The 27,237-nt window shown below is 39.1% G+C and overlaps 1 protein-coding gene across 1 annotated transcript; it reads left to right on the top strand.

Annotated features, from left to right (window-relative positions):
* LOC139318042 (cytochrome P450 2J5-like) lies at window positions 1-26,352 on the top strand. The gene is made up of 9 exons (XM_070945286.1): window positions 1-171; window positions 2,430-2,592; window positions 7,172-7,321; window positions 7,471-7,631; window positions 21,000-21,176; window positions 21,908-22,049; window positions 23,470-23,657; window positions 24,188-24,329; window positions 26,168-26,352. Exons 1-9 carry the CDS (start codon window positions 1-3, stop codon window positions 26,350-26,352), a joined length of 1,479 nt encoding a protein of 492 aa, XP_070801387.1.
* Window positions 26,353-27,237: the final 885 nt, after the last annotated feature.

Raw genomic sequence — 27,237 nt, 5'->3', positions numbered from 1 at the left:
ATGATGGCGATGGGGATAATTTTGTTGGTTTTGCTGCTTGCCCTGCTGATTCTCTTCTTCCTGAAACAACTTTGGTCCCGAAGACATTTGCCTCCTGGTCCTTTGGCTCTGCCTCTCATTGGGACCTTGTGGGCTGATGGGGTTTGGCTGCGTGAAGATTATTTCCTTAAGGTACTTCATTCTAAATAATCATGCTATAATATGGAAAATAATTCCCAATTTTTTTTTGTACCATAACTATAAACAAATGTATTAAAATTAATAAAATATTTCAGTATGATACGGAATGTAATTAATCAAGTGATAATGGTGACACTGGATTAACTAGTTTTCTCATCATGCCAGAATTTTTGAGACAAGACCTTCTCACCAGCATTTCACAGAGCAGGATGTGAAATATCGGGGTGGAATTTTTAGAAGGCAAATTCTAATTCAGTCTTTATTATCAAACCTTTATTAATGGAATGAATTCACCAGAGAGAGGGGTGGTTTTCCCTTCACCATGCTCAAATGAGACATTCCTCTGTTGAAAATTCTTTATACTGTATTCCTGCAATGGACAACTTTCTGGATATGAGTTATGGGGAGCAATGTCTGCTTTAGATAATGTAGCTTACTCGAGAATGAAGCAATAGAACAGATGTCTGTACAGAGATTTCATATCTGCTTGGGTACATAATTTTACAAATTTTACTACCTCTCCATTTTTGGCACGTTCCCCAGCATCAAAGCTCTTAGCAATATAAGATATGTTATGTCAAGACTTCAACTAACAAACTCAAGCAAATCAGAATTCTGAGACTTGGCTCCTTCTCAAATATCTTCTTTAATGAGTAGATCATATCGGCACAGCTTCAATGGAAAACCAATTCTAAATCTTTCCCATAGTTTCAGTATAATTAAAGTAGGAAATAACCCCATCCCCAAGTGTCACAGGTCTCGTTGGCCAACTGGATTACTTGGCAGACTCTTCAGGCACTCCTGCCCCAATCTTATCTGTTGCCAGTAGAGATGACCTTGGTTCTCATGAGAAAGCTCTTTGTTGTACCTAGTAATGCCTCCTTCCCCCTCTGTGTGGCAACTGAGGAACAGAAAGATGGTTGCGTCCAGGTTCAGTTCAAAGTTGACATGTTAACTCCTTCGAATTCAGAAATAGTTTTCAAGAAATGGTGTGCGATGGGGAGTGTCATTTAATTGGACACCAATGTTGATGGAATTATGATACTCTAGTAATCTTCCTCCAATAGACAGTACCATAATTAATCATTGTCTGTTAAATCAAGCTGAAACAACATTTTTGCCTAGATAATGAAAGCTATTCTTCTATTGGGTTCCAATATTTCATCAAGAAATCAGATGTAAAAGAATTATACAAGTGAAGGTGATGGGACTGACCAAGTCCACCTGTGCTGGGAAAGGGGGATACTGTGGAACCCGTCAGTCAAGGAATTTTGGCTGGCAGGATCCAAGAGAAGAAACTTCTCTGCCGTGGCTCCTGTCCTCTGGAACATCCTACCCATTGAGTTGAGATTGCTTTCCACCCTCCTGACTTTTAGTAAGAGCTTTAAGATCTGGCTCTGTCAGATGGCTTTGGGTCCAATGGGGGGCTATTTAAAAACAAACCCCACCTCCTCACTTCTGTGTATCTGGCTCCCTCTTTTACCATGCTAATGATTTTATTTTATCTGTTTTGTTACCTTATAATTGAAGACTTTAATATTTTTAATACTTTTTTGCAGCAAGGCACCAAGAGTGGTTTGACACACGATAATAATTAGTAATAGTAATAATAATAATAATAATAATAATAATAATAATAATAATAATAAGAACAACAACAACAACAACAACAACTATATAAAAAATATGACTTAACTGTATCCAGACGAAAACAAGAAGCAATCCCATACAAAGAAAGACAATCACATACACAAACTTTGAAAAGAAAAAGGGTATAAAAAAGACATACTGGCACAGTAAAATTTGTTTGCTTGCTTGTAAGGAACACTTGAGCTGAGTCATATTTACTCCTTGCCTTCCTTCAAGAAAAAATCCTGCTTTCCGGCAGCTTGTCTTCCGAGATTCCTTTCAGCATCTGCACAGGTATTTTCCCAGCCGGGAACGAACCAGGAATTTTCTTCCAATGATCCTAACTGAATTGCATGGGAATCTTCAGATCCTGCTTCCATTGTCCTACAATCTCTTCCTTTCAATTAAAGGTTCCTTTTGAAATGCTAATTGTTTCAAGAGTTCTACTTTTTTGAAATGGAGAGGAGAGGCAGGCCTTACAAATTCTAAAGAACAAAGAATTGCATATGGGGAAACGTCTTAGAACTGAGGATTTAGGAAACACTGTAGGTGGGTGTGTTAACTGTAAAGAACCTGTTTTATTTGATTGTGACTTTTCTCAACTTTGATTCACTTGGCAGCATGTAAAACGATATGGAAAGATATATTCCATGTGGGCTGGACCTCAACTTATAGTCGTGCTGTCTGGATTCAAAGCTGTGAAAGAAGGAATGACCAACTTCCCAGAAGAATTCTCTAATCGAATAGAGGATCCTTTCTTCACTGCTTTGGGGAAAGGAATGGGTAAGTGCAGGGGTGAAATCCAGCAGGTTCTGACAGGTTCTGGAGAACCGGTAGCGGAAATTTTGATTAGTTCGGAGAACCGGCAAATATTATCTTTGGCTGGCCCCAGAGTAGGGTGGGAATGGAGATTTTGCAGTATCCTTCCCCTGCCACACCCACCAAGCCATGCCCATCAAGCCACACCACGCCCACCAAGCCATGCCCACAGACCTGGTAGTAAGTTTCACCACTGGGTAAGGGCAAGTAGTAATCAATTTTATGTAAAATCCCAGATTGGGACTTTTACTACCAGGCTGCTACACTCTCTTGGGTGAAAGAATGGATAAATCTTAGACATAGAAGATTACTATTGTTTGAGGGACATGATCTTCAGCTGGGATGGCATGCTTTTCTGTGGTATGGAAAGAACAAAATACATAAATATTTCCAAAGATGTTATGTAAGAAATGCTCTATTTCTAGTTTGGGAAAAAGTTAGGGCAAAAAATTACATGAAAATACCGGTCTGGCTTTCAACAATGGAAGCACTGATACACCCAAATGTTGTAAACTTGGAAAAAATTGTGACGTATAAAGATATTTTAAATGAGAAAGGGGAATTAAAAACTAAACGGGAATTACAAAACCAAGGAGTGAACCTTGCATGGTGGCCTCATTTGCAAATACAATCGAGATATGAGAAAGATGTAAAAACATATGGTTCTTATAAAGAGCCAGATCAGATACTATTAGGAATGTATGAAAAGTTAATAAAGAAAATATATAGCTATTAATTTAGCTTTAAAATGGAAGATGAACAAGTGAATCCAAAAATTTTTGCCCATACTATCATTGTTTCTTATACTTTGGAACTAGATAAATGGCAGAAACTTTGGGATAGAAATTATAAATTGGCAATGGCAACTATTTACAAGGAAAACCTGTATAAAATGTTTTATAGGTGGCATTTACCACCGGCAAGACTGGCAAAGACGTTTAAAGATATGTCTGCCAAATGTTGGAAATACAACCAGATACCAGGTTCATACTATCATATGTGGTGGACATGTCCAAAAGCAAAAAAATTTGGATGAAAATACATACATGGTTAGAGAAAATGATAAAACAACATATAGATCTAAAGCCAGAAATATTTTTGTTGGGTATATTACCAGAAAATTATGATAAAAGGAATGTATATTTAATATTGCATGTTTTGACAGCAGTGAGAATTATATTTTTGCACAATACTGGAAAAATGAGGAAACTCCTACAAATGAATATATGTTAAAAATATACTAGACCAGTGATGGCTAACCTTTTTGCCAATGTGTGCCAAAAGCGGGGGGAGCGCAGGGGGGGTGTCGCATGCGCGTGTGCCCACACCCATAATCCTATGCGCCCCACACTCCCCACGCTTTTGGCACACGATCTCCTCAGGCTCCAGAGCCTTTCTAGGAGCCTGGGGAGGGCAAAAACAACCTTCCCCACCCCACCCCCCAGAGGCCCTCCGGAAGCCGGAAACAGCCCGTTTGCTGACTTCCGGAAGTTGGCAAACAGGCCGTTTCCAGCCTCCAGAGGGCCACTGGGGGGTGGGGAAGACCGTTTTCACCCTCCCCAGGCTTCTAGAGAGGCTCCGGAGCCTGGGGAGACCAAAAATGGGCCTTCCCCACCCCCCAGGCCCTCTGAAGGCAGAAAACAGCCTGTTTCCCTACATCTGGGTGGCCCAGAAGGCTCAAAAATCAGCTGGCCAGCGCACACAGGCGTGCCAGAGCTGAGCTCACATGCCCACTGATATGGCTCTGCATGCCACCTGTGGCACACATGCCATAGGTTCGCCATCACTGTACTAGACTGTGCAGAAATGGATAGGTTAACATTAAAGATAAAGGATAAAGAAGATACAGAATACTTTTTAACTTGGGATTTGTTTTATCAATGGTTAGACAATAACGTAGAAATTAGAAACTGGAAGAATACTATTATATACAACTAAATAATATTATTGTTACTAGAATAATGTTTATATAAAATAATCCAGAGAATACACTGTTTACTAAATACTTATATATATTAAGAAAAATGTGTGTCTAGGTATATGTACATTCATATATATAAAATTGTATGTAAATAACATTCACACTATAATAATTATAACTGCTGGTAAGATTATTCATAGTATGGGGGGAAATGAGGCATAGTAAAGAAAATGATTTATAGGCATGAAATAAGCAAAAAAAATATTATTTAATTAACTTTGCAATGTAACAAGAATTAACCCAGAGGCAGTTTCGGAAAACACTTAAAGATAAGCAGGATTAGACTACAAACAACATAGAGAGGCACACCAGAATGTCTCCTTCCTGGCTTCCTGACAGGATTAACCCTGTAAAGTGGGAACAACAAAAGGCTGTTGGAAGGAGATATCTTCCAGCAGCCGGTTTGCTGAACTGCTCAGAAAGTTAACAGACGGTTCTCCTGAACCGGTGTGAAGCATCTAAATCCCACCACTGGATTAAACTCTCACAGGGTAAATTATCTTTTTTTAAAAAAAAATGACGAACAATCTAGCATTAATAGACTCATGGAGATATAAGAATGGAGATTGTAGAGAATATACCTTCTTCTCTGAAAGATATAAATCCTTTTCAAGAATTGATATGGATATCTAAAAATCTTGCAAATAGAATTTTAAAAATGGATACTCTGCCTAAATCTTTCTCAGATCGTAATCTGGTGCTTTTGGTTTTAACAGGAAAGAGCTTGAGTTTTAGATGGAGACTAAATGAAGCTATTTTGCAGAAGGAAAGGATTGTAAAAGATTATAAAAAGAAATTGCAGGAATACTTTGAGAATAATTTGGAAAAAGGGACAAGTCTAAGGGATGCTAGTAAAGCAGTTATGAGGGGCTATTTCATACAGCACAATTGTTTAGAAAAGAATAATATCCCAGGAAAAGATGCAACAGATACTGGAAGATATTAGGCAGAAAGAAATTCAGTTGCAAAAGACACCTATAGATCAGGGGTGGGTTCTACTTACTTTTACTATCGGTTTGCAACAGGATCGCACGTGTATGCTCGCTTCGCTCATGCACACACCTTGCTTCTGAGCATGCACAGATCGCTTCTGATGATGTCAGGGTCAGTGGGCGGAGCCTCCCGCCAGTTTTACTACTAGTTCTATAGAACTGGCCTGAACCGGGGGCAACCCACCACTGCTATAGATACTAAAATATTACACCATATCAAAGTATTATGGCAATGACTATCTATGTTAATAGTTAACAGGAAATAGAAACAAAATTGAAGTATGCGAAACAAAGACATTTTGAATTTGTCAATAAACCAGGTGGATGGTTAGCATATAAATTAAGAAAAGAATGAGAAAAGACAACAATTGGAAAAATCTGGGAAGGTAGTAATGTAATAACAGACAATGGACTTATTAAAAAGTCATTTCATAATTTTTCTTCAAATTTGTATAACAGGCAGGAGATTGACCTACTAAAAATAGATGTATACCTTTCAAACAACAGTTACCTAAATTATCACCCAGAAACAACTCCTGAATGACTCGATAACAGATTTTGAGATATCAGAAGCTATTAAAAAAATGAGGCCAGGTAAAGCCCCAGGCCCAGATGTTCTTACAAGTCAATATTATAAGTGCTTTGGGGATGAACTTCTTCAACCACTGAAAGATACAACGAATGGTATATTACAGGGAGGAAATACACCCCAGATGTGGAAAGAAGCTAATATTGAGTTGCTCTCAAAGGGGGGTCAAGTTGTTACAAAAACAAACAATTAAAGACCAATTTTATTATTAAACAATGACTATAAACTTTTTGCCACTATTTTGGCAGAAAGACTAAAGAAGATTTTACAGAGATGGTATTCAACTAGTTTTTAACATTTTGTGCAGTTCAGAGAACTGGCTAATCCCACCACAGGCTGGCCCCTCCCCTCCCTTCTCAGGAGTCCCAGCGAATGGACTGGCCACGCCGATCAGCTGGGAGGCTGGGAGCAGTGGTGGGATTCAGACAGTTCGCACCACTTTGGGAGAACCAGTTGTTAACTTTCTGAACAGTTTGATGAACTGGTTGTTGGAAGAAATCATTAGGGCAGAGAAACGGTTGTTAAATTATTTGAATCCCACCACTGGCTGGGAGGCAGCGAATGGACCAGCTGCGCCAATCGGCTGGGAGACTGGGGTTCCTTTTGCATCCCGTTTGGCCTGGACAGCATTTTTCTTCTTATTTATATGGTGAAAAAAACTTATTTTATTATTTTTTACTTTGTTGCAAATCTTTGTTCATTCTGAGTCTTTGCTTTCCTGACTTCATCTTTGCAGATTTGGGCTATCTGCTGATATTCTGTCTTAGTTATGTGTCCCTCTTTCCATTTTTTGTACTTATCCTTTTTGTCTTTCAGTTTATCAGAGAGATCTTAATGCAATCATGCTAGTTTCTTCTTGGATTTCTTGTTTTTCTTTTTCAGTGGTATTGTGTTGGACTGGGCTTTTACAATCATATTTTTCAGAGTTTTTAACATAAATGTTATCTGAAATCATTTATCACTATCTGCTGATGCCCTCAGGAATTATTCTTTCCAATGGCCTCACCTGGAAACAGCAGCGACACATTGGCATCACTTCTCTGCGGAAGCTGGGCCTGGGGAAAAAAAGCATTGAACATCAAATAGAAGATGCAGCTCAGAAACTGGTGGAGGTCTTTAGACAAAAAAAAGGTATGTAATTTGGGGTAATGACAATGGTTCAAGTCTGTCTGAAAAATCCCTTCTATTCTCAGTATTTCAAGTAAAAAGGGATGCATTTGATTTGATGTTAAAAAGTTATGTTCTTTATGAAATTCATTATAAAATATCTTCATTCACAGGACAGCCATTTGACCCTACTTTTCCAATACAACATGCAGTTTCTAATGTCATATGTTCTTTGAGTTTTGGATATCAGTTTGCTCCTGAAGATGAAAACTTCCAGAAGTTAACGAAAGCCATTGAAATTATAGTGAAAATCAGTGGCGACTTTTTCCATTTGGTGAGTCATCTTTTCTATTAAAGAGACCAAGCTCCCCAAACAATCTTTCTATTAGCATTTTCATGTAATCAAGAATGCCAGGCATGGAAGGAGCCTTGGAAATCATCTAATTTACTTCTCTCCCCAGTAGGTGTGGGTGCCCTTGAGTCAGTCTTGACTCTTGGATAAGTCTTTGCAGTTTTCTTTTCAAGATTTCAGAAGTGGTTTGCCATTGCCCATTTTTAGGGTTGAGAGAGAGAGAGGGACTGATCCAGTGTCACCAGTTGACTTAGTGCTGGAGTTGGAACCAGAACTCAGAATTTCAGCTTCTAGGCTATTGCATTAACCACTATACCAAAGTGGTTCTCTCCATGAAGGAATCCATCATTACAGTATCACCAGCATAACAAAAAATAAAATAAAAAAGTCCCTTATTCATAAGTTTTGTAGCGGAGAGCCTAGAAAAAACTACCAAAACCAAGATAAAGGCCAGTCCCATAGATAAAGAAGTTCAACAAACAACCATTCCCAGAGAGAAGTCATCGAAATGTCCAAAACTATATGGCCTTCCAAAAATACATAAAGAGGGCATACCCCTCAGACCTATAGTCAGCTCTATAGGTTCTCCACTACAAAACTTGGCTAGATACTTAGCCAAACGATTACAACCATTTGCAGAATCGATTGCTTCCTATGTGCAGAACTCATATCATCTCATAGAAATTCTGTGAAACCAACGCATAGAGCAGGGTGACCTACTTGTAAGCTTCAATGTGGTCTCATTATTCACCCAAGTACTGGTTACAGAAGCTCTAGCAATGATCAAAAACAAATACCAGCCACCAAACCACATCATAGAATTGGCAGAGCATCTAACACCTACTTCATGTACAGAGGGCAAAGATATAAACAAATGCAAGGGGCACCAATGGGGTCACCGCTCTCCCCAGTTATTGCCAATCTGTTCATGGAAGGATTTGAAATTAAAGTGTTGGAACAAACTATCTATAAACCAAAATTATGGCTCAGATATGTAGATGATATGTTTGTCATCTGGCCTCATGGAAAAGACAAGCTAGACAATTTTCTAGCACACTTAAATAACATGCATCCGAAGACAAAGTTCACTATGGAAATGGAGAATGAAAATCAACTCCCATTCCTAGATGTACTAATATATAAGAGAACTGATGGCATCCTAGGACACAGTGTTTACCAAAAGAAGACACATACAAATCGTTACCTGAATGCACACTCACACCATCATCCCTCACAAATAAATTCAGTGGCAAAAACTTTAATCACTAGAACTAAACGTCTAGCAGATGAGGCACATGTACAAACAGAGCTTAAGACCTCACAGAAGTATTAATGGAAAATGGGTTCCACAAAAATAGAATTAGAACTATAATCCAGCAAGGGACAGTAGGGCAGAGCAAAACCCAAGAAGAACAGAATATGGGAACTGCCATCCTGCCCTATATAAAAGGGACCACCGATAAAATTAGTAAGATATTACAGAAACAAAAAATAAAAACAGTGTTCCGTACAGATAGAAAAATATCGATGATGGTGAGAAACCCTAAGGATAAAATTGAGTTGGAAAACCAGGGAATATACGAAGTGCCATGTGCCTTCTGTCAATCATCTTATATTGGACAGACAAATAGACAAATAAGTGTGCATTTAGAAGAACATAAAAATGCAGTGAGGAAAGAAGAGCAAACTTCTTCTTTGGTACAACACATGGAGGCCACGGGACACAATATTGATTTTAATAAAACCAGAACAGTGGCGAAAGAGGAACATCTCAACAAAAGAATAATCAGGGAGGCTATCGAAATTGAAAAGAGGCCGCAGAATATGAACAGACGAGATGACACCTCTAGGTTATCAAGTATTTGGGGACCGGCACTGAGAGAAACTCGAGTGTTAACATCAGAAGAGAGGCAGAGATTCCAACAAGTAACCAGTGGTGTTGTAAGACCTGACAGAATTCTTCCCTCTTTGCAGAGGGTGGCTAGCAATAGGAAGAGAGAGAGGATTGAGCCAGAAGATAGGCTGAGATCTCAACTAACAATCAAGGGTGCTGTGATGCCTACCAGAATCCTTTCCCCTCTACAGCAGACAGATAATAATAGAGAACCTGAGAAAGCTGGGCCTGTAACACGTAGCCAAACAGCTAGGATGAGGAAGCAGGAAGAAAAACTGCTGTCCTCCAATCAGGACAGAGTTACAGGCTAACCAGCATACGTCAGCAGCAGCAAACATAGAAAAGCGACAGCTCCGACCTCGTAACACACCCACAGCTTTTAAACTAAACAAGAGCCTCAAGATGACAGGGTTGTGAGCCTGTCGAAACGTTGCTAGAAAAAAAAAACTTTTAAGGTACTGGTAGGATTTTAGCTAAGGTTTTAAAGGACCTTGCAGAGTGCTCTGTAAGGATTTTTAGAAGATTTTAAGCTAGGATTTTAACCAGAATTTTAAACATTTTAACTAACTTATTTACAATGACGCGGGAAAACACCCGAGATTTTAATTTTTTGCATAAACACACCTGCGAAAACTTAAGAAGACAAATGTATGTATGTATGTATGAATGTATGTATGTATGTATGTATGTATTTCTATTTAGCCAGGTTCTACCTATGTAAGCCAAGATGTTATGCAGCCCTGGTTCAGTGAAATCTCATTCACTAGTTTTGGGGCTTTTTTTTTCTTTCTTCTAGCAGCCAGCAAACTCCCTGTTGCCCATTGGGAGACTAAGATAGATGGGCAATGCCCCAATGGGCAGCAAGGAGTTTGCTGGTTGCTAGAAGAAAGAAAAAAAGCCCCAAAACTAGTGAATGAGATTTCACTGAACCAGGACTGCATAACATCTTGGCTTAGATAGAACCTGGCTAAACAGAAATACACATAAAACCTACGAAAAAGAAAGAAACACACACACACACACACACACACACACACACACACACACACACACACATATATACCAAATATATTTTACTGATAAAGAAATAAAGGGAGACTGGTATAGATCTATTTCAAGCTTCTTAGCTCTCATCAGCCAGCCTTACCTCAATAAGGGCGGGTTTCCAAATGGCTGGTAAGTGGGAGGTATCATCTCGTTTATTCATAAAGTATCTGTTGGATAGGCAGTGGTTGGTCAGATCTAGGATGTGCTTGGGGGGGTTATATTTGTTTTGGATAGCTGTCAAGGGTTCTTTGATTGGCACTTGGATGATCACTTTGATTGGCACTTGGATGATTGGCACTTGGTCTTCACCCAAGTGCCAATCAAAGAAGCCTTGACAGCTATCCAAAACAAATATAACCCCCCCCAAGCACATCCTAGATCTGACCAACCACTGCCTATCCAACAGATACTTCATCTATAACAGACAAAAATACAAACAAACAGAAGGAGCACCCATGGGATCACCCCTCTCACCTGTCATTGCAAACCTCTACATGGAACACTTTGAAACCCAAGCTCTAGAAAAATCTGATCACAAACCCAAACTTTGGCTCAGATACGTAGATGACACCTTCATAATCTGGCCACATGGGAAAGAAAAACTGGACAACTTCCTCACACACTTCAACAGCCTCCACCCCAAAATACAGTTCACCATGGAAACAGAAGCTAACAACCAACTTCCCTTCCTGAATGTCTTAGACTACAAGAAATCCAATGGCTCCCAAGGACACACCATCTACCAGAAGAAAACACACACAAACCGCTATCTGCACACACTCTCACACCACCACCCAACTCTGTAGCCAAGACACTCATCTCCAGAACAAAACGCTTAGATGACGAACAACACCTAAAAACCGAACTACACACTCTCACTAACGTACTAACATCCAATGGATTCCAAAGAAATAAGATTATCAACCTAATCCCAAAAGAAACCCCCACTACAATCCAAGACAGAGAACAAGAAAATGGCAAAGCCCTCCTACCATAAAAGGCACCACAGACAGAATCAGCAAGATCCTCCACAAACACAACATCAAGACAGCATTCTGCACAAACCAAAAAATATCCACCATCCTAAGAAACCCCAAAGACAAAATTGAGTTAGAAAATCAAGGAGTATATGAAATCCCATGCACCGCCTGCCCCACCACATACATCAGACAAACCAACAGAAGAATAAGTGCACGCATTGAAGAACACAAGAACTCAGTCAGAAAAGAAGAACCAACTTCTTCCCTGGTCTAGCACCTTAGAGCCACAGGACATGAAATTGACTTTAAAAAGATCAGAACTATCACCAAAACTGAACATTTTAACAACAGAATAATCAGAGAAGCCATCGAGATAGAAAAACTCCCACACAGCATGAATAAATGAGATGATACCTCCCGCCTACCAGCCATTTGGAAACCCGCCCTTATTGACAAACGAGTCGCTAACATGAGGAATGACACCAGACCCACACTCACAAGGGCCACACAGGATGTCATCACCACACATCCATGCGGAAAGCAGACTCAAACCCACACCGATGATGAAGCACGACCACGGACCAGAAGCCAGACCGCAGCTGCATCATTAGCCACTTTAAATCCCTCCAATCCATACATGAAGCAGACTGACACCCACCATGAAGATGTGGCATGACCACGAATGTGAAGCCAAACAACAGCAATGTAGCTCACCAGCTCAAATCCCCCTGCAACTCAGATTAACCCGAGCACAACCAAGCCCCCACCCAAACAGAATACACCCCCATCCAATCAGAGCATAGCCAACCCCCCATCCAATCAGAGCACAGCCAAGCCCCCACCCAATCAGAACACACCTCCACCCAATCAGAACACAGCCAAGCTCCCACCCAATCAGTTCACACCCCCACTAGCAGTTAAAAGGAAGAAACAGCTGCAATCACACATTGCTCCTAGAAGCACAAAGCCGAAAACACCTGCCTGAAGATGACGAATGAGACTTCGTCGAAACATCACCAAGACACTTCCAATTCTCCACGGTAGAAAACCCGAATAACCAAAGACATATAGACATATATATTTATATATATATATATATATGTCACAAGTAAATGCCTTATTCTCCATTATGTAAATAGTACATGAGCAGTGTGTCAGGGGTTAACTTATTCTTCACTTCCTAATGTATTCATACTTTACCACTCCCATACTTAGCTCCACCCATTGTATATATAAGGAGCTGCATACGTACATTCTGTGCTTCTATCTGTGAATATTCAGTGAATATAGAATGCCTTATGTAAATAAACAGAGATATATTTGAATTTCCAATTCTCAAATTATTTATTGAGTCTGATCCTGAAAATATCGCAACAATCTGGTAGCAGAGGATGGTTGAATTGACTCAATAAAAATTTAAACATGTCTAAAAGAGATAGGCCCAACACCAGGGCATACAGCAAAGAAATGGAAGCGGATCAAGAAATAATAGATGAATCCACGAATGCAATTTCAAGAGAATCTGAAGAATACACCACAGAAGACGAAGAAATAATAAATGAAAATGATGACCAAGAAGAAAACGAAATAGAGAACAACGAACTCAGGTCAGAGATACTAGAACTCTTAAAAAGCCAAAAGAGCGATGAAAGTCTTGTCGCGAACCTCCAAGAGATACTGAAAAACAACGGAGCAGCGAGAGAGAAGCACATCGCTACCAAAAAACCAAAAGACTCAAAAATAGTAAGTGATATGCTTACAGATAAAAATGCAGCAAAGAAGAAAACCAACAATCCCGCGCAAAATTTTGAATGGCAGCCATCTTGGTTTCAACAGACCTCCAAGATGAGCGAAGCAGAGCCAATCAGAAAGCAGGATTCAAAATATCTGGCGCGAAAAGCCTTACTCGATACAAAAAATGAAAGAGAAAAAAATATATACCTCAGAAGAATCAGAAACAGAGAACGAAGAAGATTCAATAGACACACAAGTAAAGTCAGCAATGAAAACGCTTTTTGCTGCATTTGGACCGAAACTGAAGATTACTAAGAAATCAACAAAAAAGCAAGCAAGCGAGCCAACGCTTCAAAATCTACCCGCTACTATCCAGACGGCGAGAGAACTGACACCTGAACCCAGAGAGCCCTGCAGATACCACCCCACGCCGCAGACTAATCCAAGGACCAACGCCTTCAGCAAAAGAAAACGAGCGCCCGCTATCACCAGGACTCCCAAGATCGAGCCGGAGACTGATTCATCGGAAGAAGAGCAAAGCGAGGGAGCTGCAACAGCGAGAACCTCTCACGATGACTCCAGGAACGAAATGAGCAACGCGCATGCGCAGGACTACGCAGACAGCCCAGGAAGACATGAAATCAGAAGAGAATCATGCAGACTCGTTGCGAGCATCCCCACGCCGTTTTGCAACTTTCATCACTTGCAAGACCACGGACTACCCCCAGTTGTAAGTAATGGACCCAACAATGTTGGGAATTTACCCAGTGACTTCCCAAAGCTGAGAATAGATGGCATTAATTTGCAAGAATGGTATCAGCAGCTCCAGGTTGTCTTTATGAAAGAAAACTTACTGTTTTTTATTACTAATCCCCCAAAAAGACCTTGGACTCTAAAATTAGATTGCCTACACCATAGAGCATTTTTCTTATTAATTTCCAGTGTGTCCCCTGCCATGTATCACAGTATTAAGCAAAATCTGACTGTCTCAGAAATTATTCAATGCATGTTTAATTTGTTTCACAGTGAAAGTGTAGCCACTACCACAAGAATGTCAAAAGATTTCTTCTCTTCTAGGATAAAGCCAGGGGTTACCATAAGTGAACATTTAATATCTTTAAACAAGATTAGAGCAGAACTGCATTTAAGGGGGGAGGTGATTTCAGATCAAACGATGAAAAGTGTTATCATCAACTCACTTGACCCATCATGGGATAATTATATGTCACACTTAGACACAATTAATCTAGGATACTTATCAATAGAAAGTCTATCCAATAAGTTAATAGCTGAAGACAATTCAAGGAGAAGTCGTTATAACAACCACATAGAACACAAGCAATATAAAAGGGTAGCATTTCAAGAAAGATACCATGAAACATTTAGGTGCCTCAATTGTGGGTCCAAAGAACATAATAGAAGGGATTGTCCCAAAACTCTAAGAGAAAGACATAGGTCAGAATATAGAAATAGGTACAACAACAGACAGTCTTCCATTGATAGACTTAGGTATAGAAGTCCACCAAGCTATAGAGAACATAGAGGGGGTAGAGATAATTCAAAGGATAGAAAATCTGGCTCACTGAATGGACTAAACAAACATAACAACATTAACACACAACAACCAGAGAACAATAATTGGCTTATTGATTCTGGAGCAACTAATCACACTACAAATAATAAAAATATATTATCTTCATTTGTAGAAGATAAATTTGTAATCAAAGTAGCTAATCAAGAAAAGGTTCAAGTGATAGGTAGAGGGAATGTAACCTTACCTGGTCTAGGAAAAATAGAGGGGGTATTACTAATACCTGAGATTCCTCATAATATACTTAGTGCCATAAAACTAAGCAGAGATTCTGACATTAACATTGTGTTCTCAAAAGGAAAAGCAACATTAGAGAAAAACAAAATAAATATAGGTACAGTAATAATCAAAGGAGGTCTACCCTACTTAATGACAAAAGAGGAATGGTTACACAACATTGATTCAAATATGGAAAATGACAATGAAATAGATAATGGAGACAATAGTAACAGTGACAATGAGGAACATGAAGTAACCCATAATCACAAAGATATACACAATAAAAAAAAACCTAAGATAGGTAAACCAATACATGATGAGTGTGCTCATGTCTTACATAGGAAATTAGGACATGCCAGTTTTCTTGTAGTACAAAAGATGACTGAACATGCAGAAGGTGTTAAAATAAAAAATTGTGAAAACTATTTGGAATGCTCAGTATGTAAATCTACAAAGCTCAAAACTAGCCCCAGACCTAGAAAATCAACGAGATCAACCAACAAAATTTTTGATTTGGTACATAAGGACCTAGTTGGTCCACTAACACCATCAATCACTTATAAAAAACGTTATTTTCTAACCATTGTGGATGATTATAGTCGTTATGGATTTGTTTACACATTAAAACATAAAGATGAAACTTTTCAGAAATTTAAAGAGTTTTACAAACGTATAGAGACACAACACAATATTAAAATAAAACAAATCATGACAGATAGGGGATGTGAATTCATGTCTAAAGAATTCTCCCAATGGCTAAAAGACAAAGGAATGTTACATTACACATCTAGCCCATTTTCTGCATTTCAGAACGGAGTGGTAGAGAGAAAGAACTCAACATTACAAACCATGATTAGATGCACATTAGAGGATGCTGGCTTAGGTAAACAATTCTGGTCAGAAGCCCTACAATATTCTAATTACACACAAAATAGAACTTGGTCCAGCATTGTAAATAAGACACCATATGAAGTAATGTATAATAGGAAACCAAAACTAACACACACGCACATATTTGGAGTCACAGCAGACGTACACATACCTAAACAACTAAGGCGCAAAGGTGAGAACGTATCCAGAAGACTTAGATTCATGGGATACGAGACAGGTACAAAAGGATACAGATTTATCGATAATAATAACAAATTTATAGCTTCCAGAACAGCTGTGTTCCATGAGCAGGCCAACTGGTCTAGAATACATCTTAATGAAATATTTCCAAACACCAACACAGATACCAAACCCCAAGAAAAAGGGATTAGAGAAGAACACAGTAACAACACACATAAAAATAAAATCAAAACATGGACGAACAGTCAACATAAAATAAAGACAGATTCATTAACCAAAAAAGAAGCAAGGTACTTACATGACAATGATAGTAAACCAGAAAGAGCAATCAGAAGTAACAGAAATCAACTGCCAAACAAATACAAAGATTACATAATGTATATGGATGGAGAATCATCAATACCTAACACATATGAGGAAGTGTTAAAACTTCCTCCTGAAGAAAAGAAAAAATGGGAAGCAGCCATGACTAAAGAGATGGATAGTTTACGAGGGCTAAATGTGTTCACACCTACAGTTGCACCAAAGGACAAAACCATCATTGGCACTAGGTGGATATATAAAATTAAGAATTTAGAGGGAGGCAATACTCTATACAAAGCTAGATTAGTTGCACAAGGTTATGCACAGAAATATCCCGAGGACTATACAGATACATACTCCCCCACAGTAAGAACAGAGAGTGTCAAAACAGCTCTGGTTATAGCATCAGCACTCAACCTCGATGTGTTTCAATATGACATACAGACTGCGTATTTACACGCAAAATTAGATAAAGAAATATATGTAAGAGCACCCCACAGTCAATACACAAACAAAAATGAGACTTGGTTATTAAATAAAAGTTTATACGGGCTGAAACAATCTGGTAAACAATGGTATGATTGCTTAGTAAAAGTTCTCAAAACTATGAATTTCAATGCCACTACTGCTGACAATTGCTTCTTTGTTAAAAAAGAGAATAATTCCCTAGAATTTGTATTGATCTATGTGGATGACATTTTGTACATAGGTAAACATAAAGAAAGAAAAGAGGCATTTGTAACGAAACTGAATGAACATTTTTCATTGAAATCTTTAATAAATATCTTGGTGTTCAGATCAGTAAAACCAGAAAGGGATTTAAACTTTCTCAAAGAGACAAAATCATAGAACTCTTGAATAAATGTAATTTAAGTAATGCTAAGCCCTGTGACACTCCCATGCAAACTGATTTTTTAAAGAATACAGATGGTATGTGTCTTCTTTTGACAGATGGTATGTCCTAAGGTGCCATCAGATTTTTTATAAATTAATACATCGAGGAAAGGTAACTGGTTTTCTGATTCTATCTCCATGGTGAACTTTATTTTGGGATGGAGGCTGTTCAAATATACTAAGAAGTTTTCCAATTTATCTCTTCCATGTGGCCAGATCACAAAGGTGTCATCAATGTATCTGAGCCATAATTTTGGTTTGTTAACAGTTTTTTCTAAGGCATTGGATTCGAATTCTTCCATGAAAAGATTAGCGATGACTGGTGATAATGAAAATTTACATAAACAAATATCAAACCTCTACGGGGAGATGTATAAACTTACCAGAATTTATGAGAAGTTAGAGATAAAAAGATCTCGAATACTGTGTGATTTAACATTTTTATGTCAATGTCGTGACCAAAATATAATACCATCTTGCTTTAAATTGAAATTCCATACCCACACATCTATCCAACGTATTCTTAAAAGAACTGAAATGGCATTACTTAGAAATGAAATCCATAGCAAAAGATTCCTATTGGATCAAGTAAACAAGGATCTATTAGCTTCATACTTAAAGATAAGCAATATTATTCACCCCATATTATGGGACAAAATAAAACAGCTTGCCACCTGGAGATCTGAAATAGAAACCACTCATAAAACTTACAGACATTTAAAGAAACTTAAGAAATTAGAACATAAAAAACCTCCAACCACAACACAACATCATTTAAAACAAGTAGTATACAATGCTTCCGATAGAAAACTAACAACAGCAGAAACAAATGTCTTAGCTAAGGGCTTTAATTTTGCAGTGGCACCCAATAAAATTCCAATAGAAACCATCATATGCGAAGTTGAAACCAGCCTAAAGAAACTCAGTGCTGACGATGCTGATAAAGTCAGACATGACGTCACCAACATTCTATGTACTAGTAAACCACCTAAAAGCAACTTATCAAAAGAAGAACAAAAAGCACTGCAAGTTTTAAAAAACGATAATAGCATAATGATATTACCAGCAGATAAAGGCAATGCAACAGTAGTAATGAACACAGTGGACTATGAAAAGAAACTGTCTGACTTACTTCAAGACGCCACATATAAACCCATAAACACAGACCCAACAACATATCTAGAAAAAACCACGAAGATAAAGATAAAATCAAGTACTATAAGTAAAGAAATCCAACAAAAAATTATTCCCAGAGAAAAATCATCAAAATGCCCAAAACTGTATGGCCTCCCAAAAATACACAAAGATGGAATACCTCTCAGACCCATAGTAAGTTCCATAGGCTCACCTTTACAAAATCTAGCCAGATATTTAGCAAAACATCTTCAACCTTACGCAGAATCTGCTGCTTCATATGTACAGAACTCATACCATTTCATACAAATAATAAAAAAGCAACACATAAAAGAAAGTGACCTTCTTGTAAGAAAATTTTAAATTTTAAAAATTTAAATAATAAATAAATAAAATAAAATAAAACTTCCTGAAATTACTGCCCCCATGAAAATCATCCCCCACCCCACCCTACCCAGTCCAGTTAAATAGATGGGATTTGTTTTAAACTGATAAAAAGATCTGTGCTACTCATTATCAAAATCCAAATGGAAGTGAGGACGCTGGTGATCCTGATGCTGGTTGGCAGAGGCAGAATTCTTGTTTTCTTGTTTTCCTCCCCCAAAATTAAGGTGCGTCTTATACTCCGGTGCGTCTTATACTCTGAAAAATACAGTATATCTCCTAAGCTTTTGCAAAAGGGTTCTCCCATGAAGGAGAGACAACGTCTTACAGCTCCGAATACATGGTTTAAATACATTTTCAGGCAATCAGCAAAACCCACCTCCCGCTTTTCATTGTTTTTCGGACGTTACATAACATTTTGGCTTTCTCAGCAACTTTTTTCCCAACTTAGAATTCCCCCTTGGAGGGGCATTTCCCTCCTCAAAATATCCTTTCAATACGTCCTTAACTAAGACAATTAATTGGAACAGGATATCTTCCTTCCTTCTTCTAATTTAGCTTGGGTCAGCCTGACCCAGCTCAGAATGTACTAACTTAGGTTCCTAGCGTTATTTTCTCAGAAAAAGCATCATACATACTTCCCCTTTCTAAGTGTCTTACACAGCTAAATAGCTTAGTGTTAGCTCAGGTTATATGAAGGGTAAATATGGAGTCACTCAGGCTATATTCTTTACAGGAATAATTCCATTTCTCTCAAATACCTTCCAAAAAAACCTACCTGGGTTGGGAGTATATGAATTTCTCTGAGTAGGGATCAGTGGTGGGTTGCTCCCGGTTCGGCCTGGTTCGAGCGAGCCGGTAGTGATGATGATGTGACATCACCAAACCGGTTCTCTTGACTGGAAGCTGGTCCCTCCCACCCACCCCCGCATTATTCCTACCTTTATTTCTCATTTTTTAGCCCAGCAGATAGGCGTGGCAGAGTGGACTGCCACACCTCAGCTGGGCAGAAACCTAATGTGCTTGCTCAAAGCATGTGCGCGAAGAGAACCAGTGGTAACACTAGTTAGAACCCACCACTGGTAGGGATGCCCATTTTTGAGCCAAAAAATTATCCTGAGATGCTAACTCAAACACACTAGTTCACAAGCTGGAAGGCTGTGAAACTCCAACCCATGCAGTTAATTTATTATTTAGCGTGGCTAATTTATTGAATCACAGCTCAGTTAGCCATAGGTAACTATATTTCCAAAGGCTTCTGGAGAATATAAGAGAATTTTATAATAGCTTCCTAATAATTTATCTGCCTCTAATCTTATCTGTTTCCTACAAGAATTTGGAAACAGAGCTTTTCTGGATGGCTTTTGAGGTCTGACATCAGTGGTGGTACTCAGCTGGTTCTGACCGGATTTGGCGAACTGGCAGGGGAAATTTTGAGTAGTTGGGAGAACCGGCAAATACCACCTCTGATTGGCCCCACCCCCCCACCCCCCGATTTATTGGCTGCCTCCTGAGTCACAGATGATCGAGTCACAGATGATCGCCTGGGTCTTCTTTTGTTGCTCTGCACAGGAGAACGGAGCTGGAAAGCTGGTTAGTGGAGTGGGGAGGGAATGGAGATTTTACAGTATCCTTCCCCTGGAGTGAGTAGGGAATGGAGATTTTATAGTATCCTTCCCCTGGAGTGGGGTGAAAATGGAGATTTTACAGGATCCTTCCTCTGGAGTGGGGAGGGAATGGAAATTTGTACAGTATCCTTCCCCTAGAGTGGGGAGGGAATGGAGATTTTATACTATCCTTCCCCTGGAGTGGGGTGGGAATGGAGATTTTACAGGATCCTTCCTCTGGAGTGGGGAGGGAATGGAGATTTTATAGTATCCTTCCCCTGGAGTGGGGTGGGAATGGAGATTTTACAGTATCCTTCCCCTATCATGTCTACCAATTCAAGTCCACAGAACCTGTAGTAAAAAATTTTGAATCCCACCACTGTCTGACACCATGTACTGTTAAGAACTATATATTACTGTGAGCTGCTGAGAGTCTTTTTTTAATTGTGGTGGGAAATATTTAAATAACCATTCCTCTTCCTTTTCTATTAGGTGTATAATGTGTTCCCACGATTAATGAGCTACCTCCCAGGCCCCCACAAGCAGGCCCTGGCTTCTGTGGATTTGATTGTCTCCTTTGCAAAGCAGGAAATAGAGAAACACAAGGAATCCAGCTTCCAGCATGAGCCACAGGATTTCATTGATTACTATCTTCTTCAGATGGAGAAGGTATTGGGTTTACTGTGGTTCAATAGAAAAGCAAGGAATTATTATATTCCTTGCTATAAGTAAAGAGGAGTGGCTACTGAGATTGCCTTCATTGGATTTTTCTTCTTTCTTTATGTTGAATAAATTTAAATATGCTAATTTCAGATTGCTTCTAAATAAATAAGAAATATATAGTACCTCTGCAATTTTAGATTCTTGTTAGATCTGGATGATACTATGTGTAGGGAAATAGAAATTCATGTTTGTCATCCTGTCATGTCTGCCCTCCACTTGTTTCCCCTTTTTCTAAAAAAAAAATCCATTAAAAAGGGAAGGTCCTCCTCTCCAAAGTTTCCAGAAAAAGACTGATATTTTAGAAGCAACATTTATCAATTTAAAGTTACTTTAAAGTTACTAGCTCACTTTATTTACAATTATATGGCTTCAGTCTTGAGTGTACCATTAGTCTCATCATCATATTCAAGGTATACAGTCTTAATACTGACCCAACCATAAAATAAAAGGAAATGAATTCAATTCCTTCCAAAGCCAAATTTCTCTTTGATCTTGGCTACTTTAAGATAGTGTCTTAGTGTGAACCTATCACTTTCATTATTATACTCCTGCAGTGATTTTCCTATATAACCACAGGCATATATTTATCCTAATGACTTGTGGCCCAGAGGGGAAAATAATCACAAAAAATCTGCATAGAATTCCTTGTAATTTTCATTTTCCATTTTAAACAACAGAGCAGGAATGACCCTGACTCTACCTACAATGAAGAGAACCTGGCTCAGTGTGTTTTTGATTTTTTTGCTGCTGGAACAGATACAACCTTTGCTACTCTGTTGTGGGCTCTGCTTCTCTTGGCAAATCATCCCGACATCCAAAGTAAGTGAAATCTGGGCTGTGGGAAGAAGGGCCAGTCTCTGGTTCTAGAAGACAAAGGAATTATTTGAAAATACTCTCCATAATAATTTTCCTATGTAGATTCTTGACCGTATAAGTAGGAGTAAGAACTTAGCGGGTTTAAAGAAAAGCCAAGAATGCACATATATAGAGTATCCATTCTTTGGATCCTCAATAAAACTGATCTGGATGGAAACGAATTGTTAAGTAATTGTTAACCTAGTCTTGCGAAGCTTCTTCTCCGGTAACAACAACAACCCACAACAAAAGAAAACTCTGAGGCTTGAATTTCCACAAAGTTACATTTTATTAGAGATGTCATATTGGCACATCTCAGAAAAGCCGAATCTGAATGTTTCCAGGTTGTCCCCAACCACATGAAAGTTCAAGTCCCTGCCCAGCAACCTCATGTTCATCACATGGTCCAATCATCCACCGTCCAAACTGAAGACACTCTCCAGTCATCCAACTCCAGGTGCCAGGGCAATGCATCCCTGACTCTCTAAGAAAGGAATGTTATTTTGACTACATAGCATCTACACTCTATGAAATCCCCCCCTCCCATTTTACCATGGAAGAAGATGTGGCAGGCCTGAAGGCCCAAATGTAAAAGATGGCTTCCAGGTCTGACAGCTATATTCTGTCATTCCGGGTTATCTTTTTAACATTTTTATCATATTGTAAGTTTCACAGAGTCACTGAAACAGTGCGATGGGTAGCATACACATTTTATAATTTTTTTAAAAAAAAAACATACAGTTTGATCCACATTATTTTCAAAACAATATAGAACTATTTGAACTGAATCAGATTTCCAAACTGGTTGCCATTGAATTCTGAAGACTGACTAGACTGAAGAAGATTCAGTGGAATATTTGAACTGAATCAGCAATTTGTATCAATATACTGAAACTTTTTGGACTGGATCTGTTAAGTAAATGTCTAGCTCCACCCATGCACCCATGTAAGTGTTATCACCACCCCGTGTCTCATCATGCCCTCTTACCTCTGACTCCTCCCCTGGGGTATAAGAGGGCTCAACACGTGGCCATCCAGCAGTTCCAGATGCATACCTGTGAAGGATAAACAGAAGTCAGTGACCATTGCCTCAATATAGGCCTAGGAACACTCCAGGCCTGAAAATAAAGAATCAAAGAAAAGATTCAACAGTCTGCTGTGAGTTATTGGGTTAGATCCAGAGCCTAATAGGATCTAATTAGAGTCCAGGAAGTATATTTTTTAATCTGCTCTCCTTTATGATACTGCTCTCCTTTATGATACTCAAAAGGAGGATGAGATTAAATTTAATGCCCTAAATCCTACATCCTAAGGATTAAAATTCAGAAATAAATAAATGAAACACAATATTGAAAAAAAATTTTTCCCCATCATTCTTTTCTAGAGAAAGTCCAGAAGGAGATTGAGGATGTGTTTGGCTTGTCAGGGTCAATTTCCTACCAGGATCGGAAGAAGCTGCCCTACACCAATGCTGTGATTCATGAAATACAACGTGTAAAACATGTCACACTATCTGGGGTTCCCAGGCAAAGTACAAAGGATGTAGAGATGAGGGGTTACCACATTCCAAAGGTGAGGAACATGTTCAGGCTACATTGCAGTAGTCCAGCACAGAGAGAAAAGCAGAATATGGCATTTGGACAGAAGGTCTCTGTTCAAGAACTGCCAATTTAGTCAATCAATTGGGCAAAAATTGCAAGCTTTTGTAGGGTAATAATTATAGGTTAAAATCTAAATACCTCTCAGTTTTAAAGGTTGAACCTTAAATATTTCATATTTATCCTAGGAATATAATAAGATTCTAAGGGCTGAATGTGAGTTCATAACTGAAGTTATGTCTGGCCATGTTTCGTTGTCCTCTTCTTGGGGCAACTTGGAGTCATAAAGAAATATTCATCCAGCTCTCTGTTTTAATGGGTGGAAAGATGAGAAGAAGCTAAGCTGTTGAATAGTTAATGCTACTCTGGAAACTACTCTGGAAATAAACAAATAGGGGTGCATAAAGGCAAGCTAAAACCATATGTTTCATCAATATTGCTTGAACTTCTCTGCCTGTTTCCCTTATGAAACGGCTCTATTTAATCATCTCTTTTTCTTAACAGGGGACCGTTATTGTCGCAGACCTGCGCTCTGTCCTTTTTGATCCTGAACAATGGGAGACACCTAAAGAATTCAACCCAAATCACTTTTTAGATAAGGGTGGGAAGTTCATTGAAAGAGAAGAGTTTCTGCCATTTGGACTAGGTATATCCATGAGCTCAAAGTAGCTTATAACTTATAGGAAGGCTAAGGCTCAGAGTGAGCCAAGATTGGCAACTAATTCTAAAATTAACAACAACAAAAAACATGATTTCAATGTGTCAGGAACAAGAAGACAATCAAAGAAATGAGAGTTCCACTAATAGGAGCAGATGGCAAGAAGGTGACAGGTTTAGGGAGAAAGCCGAACAGCCTAATTTCTTCTATGCATCTGTTTTTAATGCAAAAGGAAGAAATTGCCCAACCTATCAAAAGCAGCACTGAAGGAGATAGATAGATAGAACCAGTGCACAAATCGATATAGGCAAGAAAATGGTAAGACATACCTATCCACCCTGAAGGAAAACCAGTCACCTGGACCTGATGATTTTCAACCCAAGGTTCTAAAGGAACTGGCAGATATAATCTTGGAGTCTTGGAGAATATAATCGTCTCAAGCTCTGTACCATTAAGGAACTACCAAATGACTGGAAAGGATCTGATGTGGTACAGAGGTGGTATTCAACAGGTTCTGACCAGTTCTGGAGAACCAGTAGCGGAAATTTTGAGTAGTTCAGAGAACCGGTAAATACCATCTCTGATTGGCCCCGCCCCCATCTTTTTTTTTTTTTTTAAATTTGATTTATATGCCGCCCTTCTCCGAAGACTCAGGGCAGCTTACAATGTGCTCAGCAATAGCCTTCATCCTTTTGTATATTTATACAAAGTCAGCTTATTGCCCCCCACAAACTGGGTCCTCATTTCACCTACCTTAGAAAGGATGGAAGGCTGAGTCAACCTTGAGCCTTGGCGAGATTCGAACCCTGCAGTAATTGCAGGCAGCTGGTCTTAATAAGCTTAATAACAGGGTGCCTTAAACCCCTGTACTACCAAGGCTCTTTTCTCTGCCTCCCAAGTCCCAGCTGATCGGGAGGAAATGGGGATTTTGCAATAACCTTCCCCTGGAGTGGGAAGGGAATGGAGATTTTACAGTATCCTTCCCCTAGAGTGGGGTGGGAATGGAGATTTTACCGTATCCTTCCCCTGCCATGCCCACGAAGACATGCCACGCCTACCAAGCCATTCCCACAGAACCGGTAGTAAAAAAAATTTGAATCCCACCACTGATGTGGTGCCAATGTACCGAAAGGGAAAAAATGGATCCCAGAAATTATAGGCTCATCAATACCTGCGAAAATCCTGGAAAAGATAATCAAGTGGAGGATAAGTGAGCACCTAGAAATGAAGAAGTTGATCACTATATGGCATTATGGGGTTGTTAAAAACAGATTGTGTCAGGCAAGCCTTATTGCGTCCTTTCATAAAGTGACTAAATTAATGGACCAGCAAAATGCTGTAAACATAGTATGCTTAGACTTCAGGAAGGCATTTGACAAAGTAGAGGAAAAATCTGATCTGGTATGCTTTGTTTCATCTACAGGCCAATGTCCATGCATGGGAGAGCCGCTGAACAGTCTACTATTTATAAGACTTAAAAAATGTAGGATAGGTATTGCAATTGGCTGACCAACTATACCCAATGTTTAGTGCTGAATGGTGAGAAGGGGACTTCTCTCTTGTAGGCCCATCTCTCGCCAAACATACCATAGTGTAGCCTTTGAAATGGTCTACTATTGAGTATATGTTGTATTAAGTTCCTCCCTTAAGTCCTGCTCACAAACAGAGAAAACTGAGAAAAGAACTCTAGGAATTGAATCTGATAGAAGCTACTGGGATTCAATTTGGAAATCTCTTTTCACCGTTGCAATTTTTTTTCCAGATTTCCTTCCTACTCTGGAGAACAGATTATTATCCTCTTTATGTATGTCGTGTCTCACATACAGGTCAGCGTGCATGCATCGGACAGCAACTGGCAAAAACTGAGATCTTCATCTTTCTGACCAGCCTGTTGAGGGCCTTCAACTTCCAGTTGCCTGAAGGAGTGAAAGAACTCAATGAAGAACCTATTGTGAAGATGGCAGTGCATCCACAGCCTTACAAAGTGTGTGCTATTCCCACACAGGCTTAAATGTATAAAAACAACATAAAAAGCATAAACCTAATTACAAAATACTTATTCAGCATGGTAAAGATTTGGTTTGTGCCTATTCACTTAATATGCTATTTTGCTTCCTTTTATTATGCACTGAAACTTCTTCAATCTATTGCTAAGTTTACACAACGGATCTAACCAGGTCAGTGGAAGAACAGGAGATTGTGTATGGGGGAAAAATGTTAAGTTTGCTTTCTTTTGGGTGACAATAATAGTGATGGAAGGGACTGCCAGGTTTCTGGCACATTCAACAAATGCCATCTGGAAACCAGTTGCATCTGAATGATACAATATAAATAGACTGATGGTCCTAGCAGCAAGTTTCCTGGTAAATGGAATATGATCTCACCATGACGGAATAGAATAGAATAGAATAACAGAGTTGGAAGGGACCTTGGAGGTCTTCTAGTCCAATCCCCTGCCCAGACAGGAAACCCTACCCTACACCACTTCAGACAAATGGTTATCCAACATCTTCTTAAAAATTTCCAGTGTTGGGGCATTCACAACTTCTGTAGGCACGTTGTTCCACTTATTAATTGTTCTAACTATCAGGAAATTTCTCCTTCATTCTAAATTGCTTCTCCCCTTGATTAGTTTCCACCCATTGCTTCTTGTTCTACCCTCAGGTGCTTTGAAGAATAGTTTGACGGATGTGAATATCTTTGACCTTCAGATCCCATGATAGCTGAGAAATAAAAAACAGACAAAGTGCATGCTGCTCCCAGTGTGAGTGAGCATCATGATAACTTTTTGCTTTTGACTCAGTGGCCGGTGTTATGTCCTTATAAGGACATCCACCGGGGATTGGCTAATCCACTGGCGGGAAATTTAAACAACTGTCATTGGATGGCTGAGTCT

This window comes from Pituophis catenifer, unplaced genomic scaffold (genome assembly GCF_029215685.1).
Source record: "Pituophis catenifer annectens isolate HBS135680 unplaced genomic scaffold, rPitCat1.0.hap2 SCAF_6, whole genome shotgun sequence".
NCBI classification, from domain to species: Eukaryota; Metazoa; Chordata; class Lepidosauria; order Squamata; family Colubridae; genus Pituophis; species Pituophis catenifer.
This window is presented reverse-complemented; position numbering and strand designations above follow the sequence as displayed.

Coding starts and splice junctions, on each gene's coding strand:
- LOC139318042 (XM_070945286.1), top strand. CDS start 1: ATGATGGCGATGGGGATAATTTTGTTGGTTTTGCTGCTTGCCCTGCTG. Junction 2,593..7,171: donor TGCTTTGGGGAAAGGAATGG/GTAAGTGCAGGG, acceptor TGATGCCCTCAG/GAATTATTCTTTCCAATGGC. Junction 7,322..7,470: donor GGTCTTTAGACAAAAAAAAG/GTATGTAATTTG, acceptor CTTCATTCACAG/GACAGCCATTTGACCCTACT.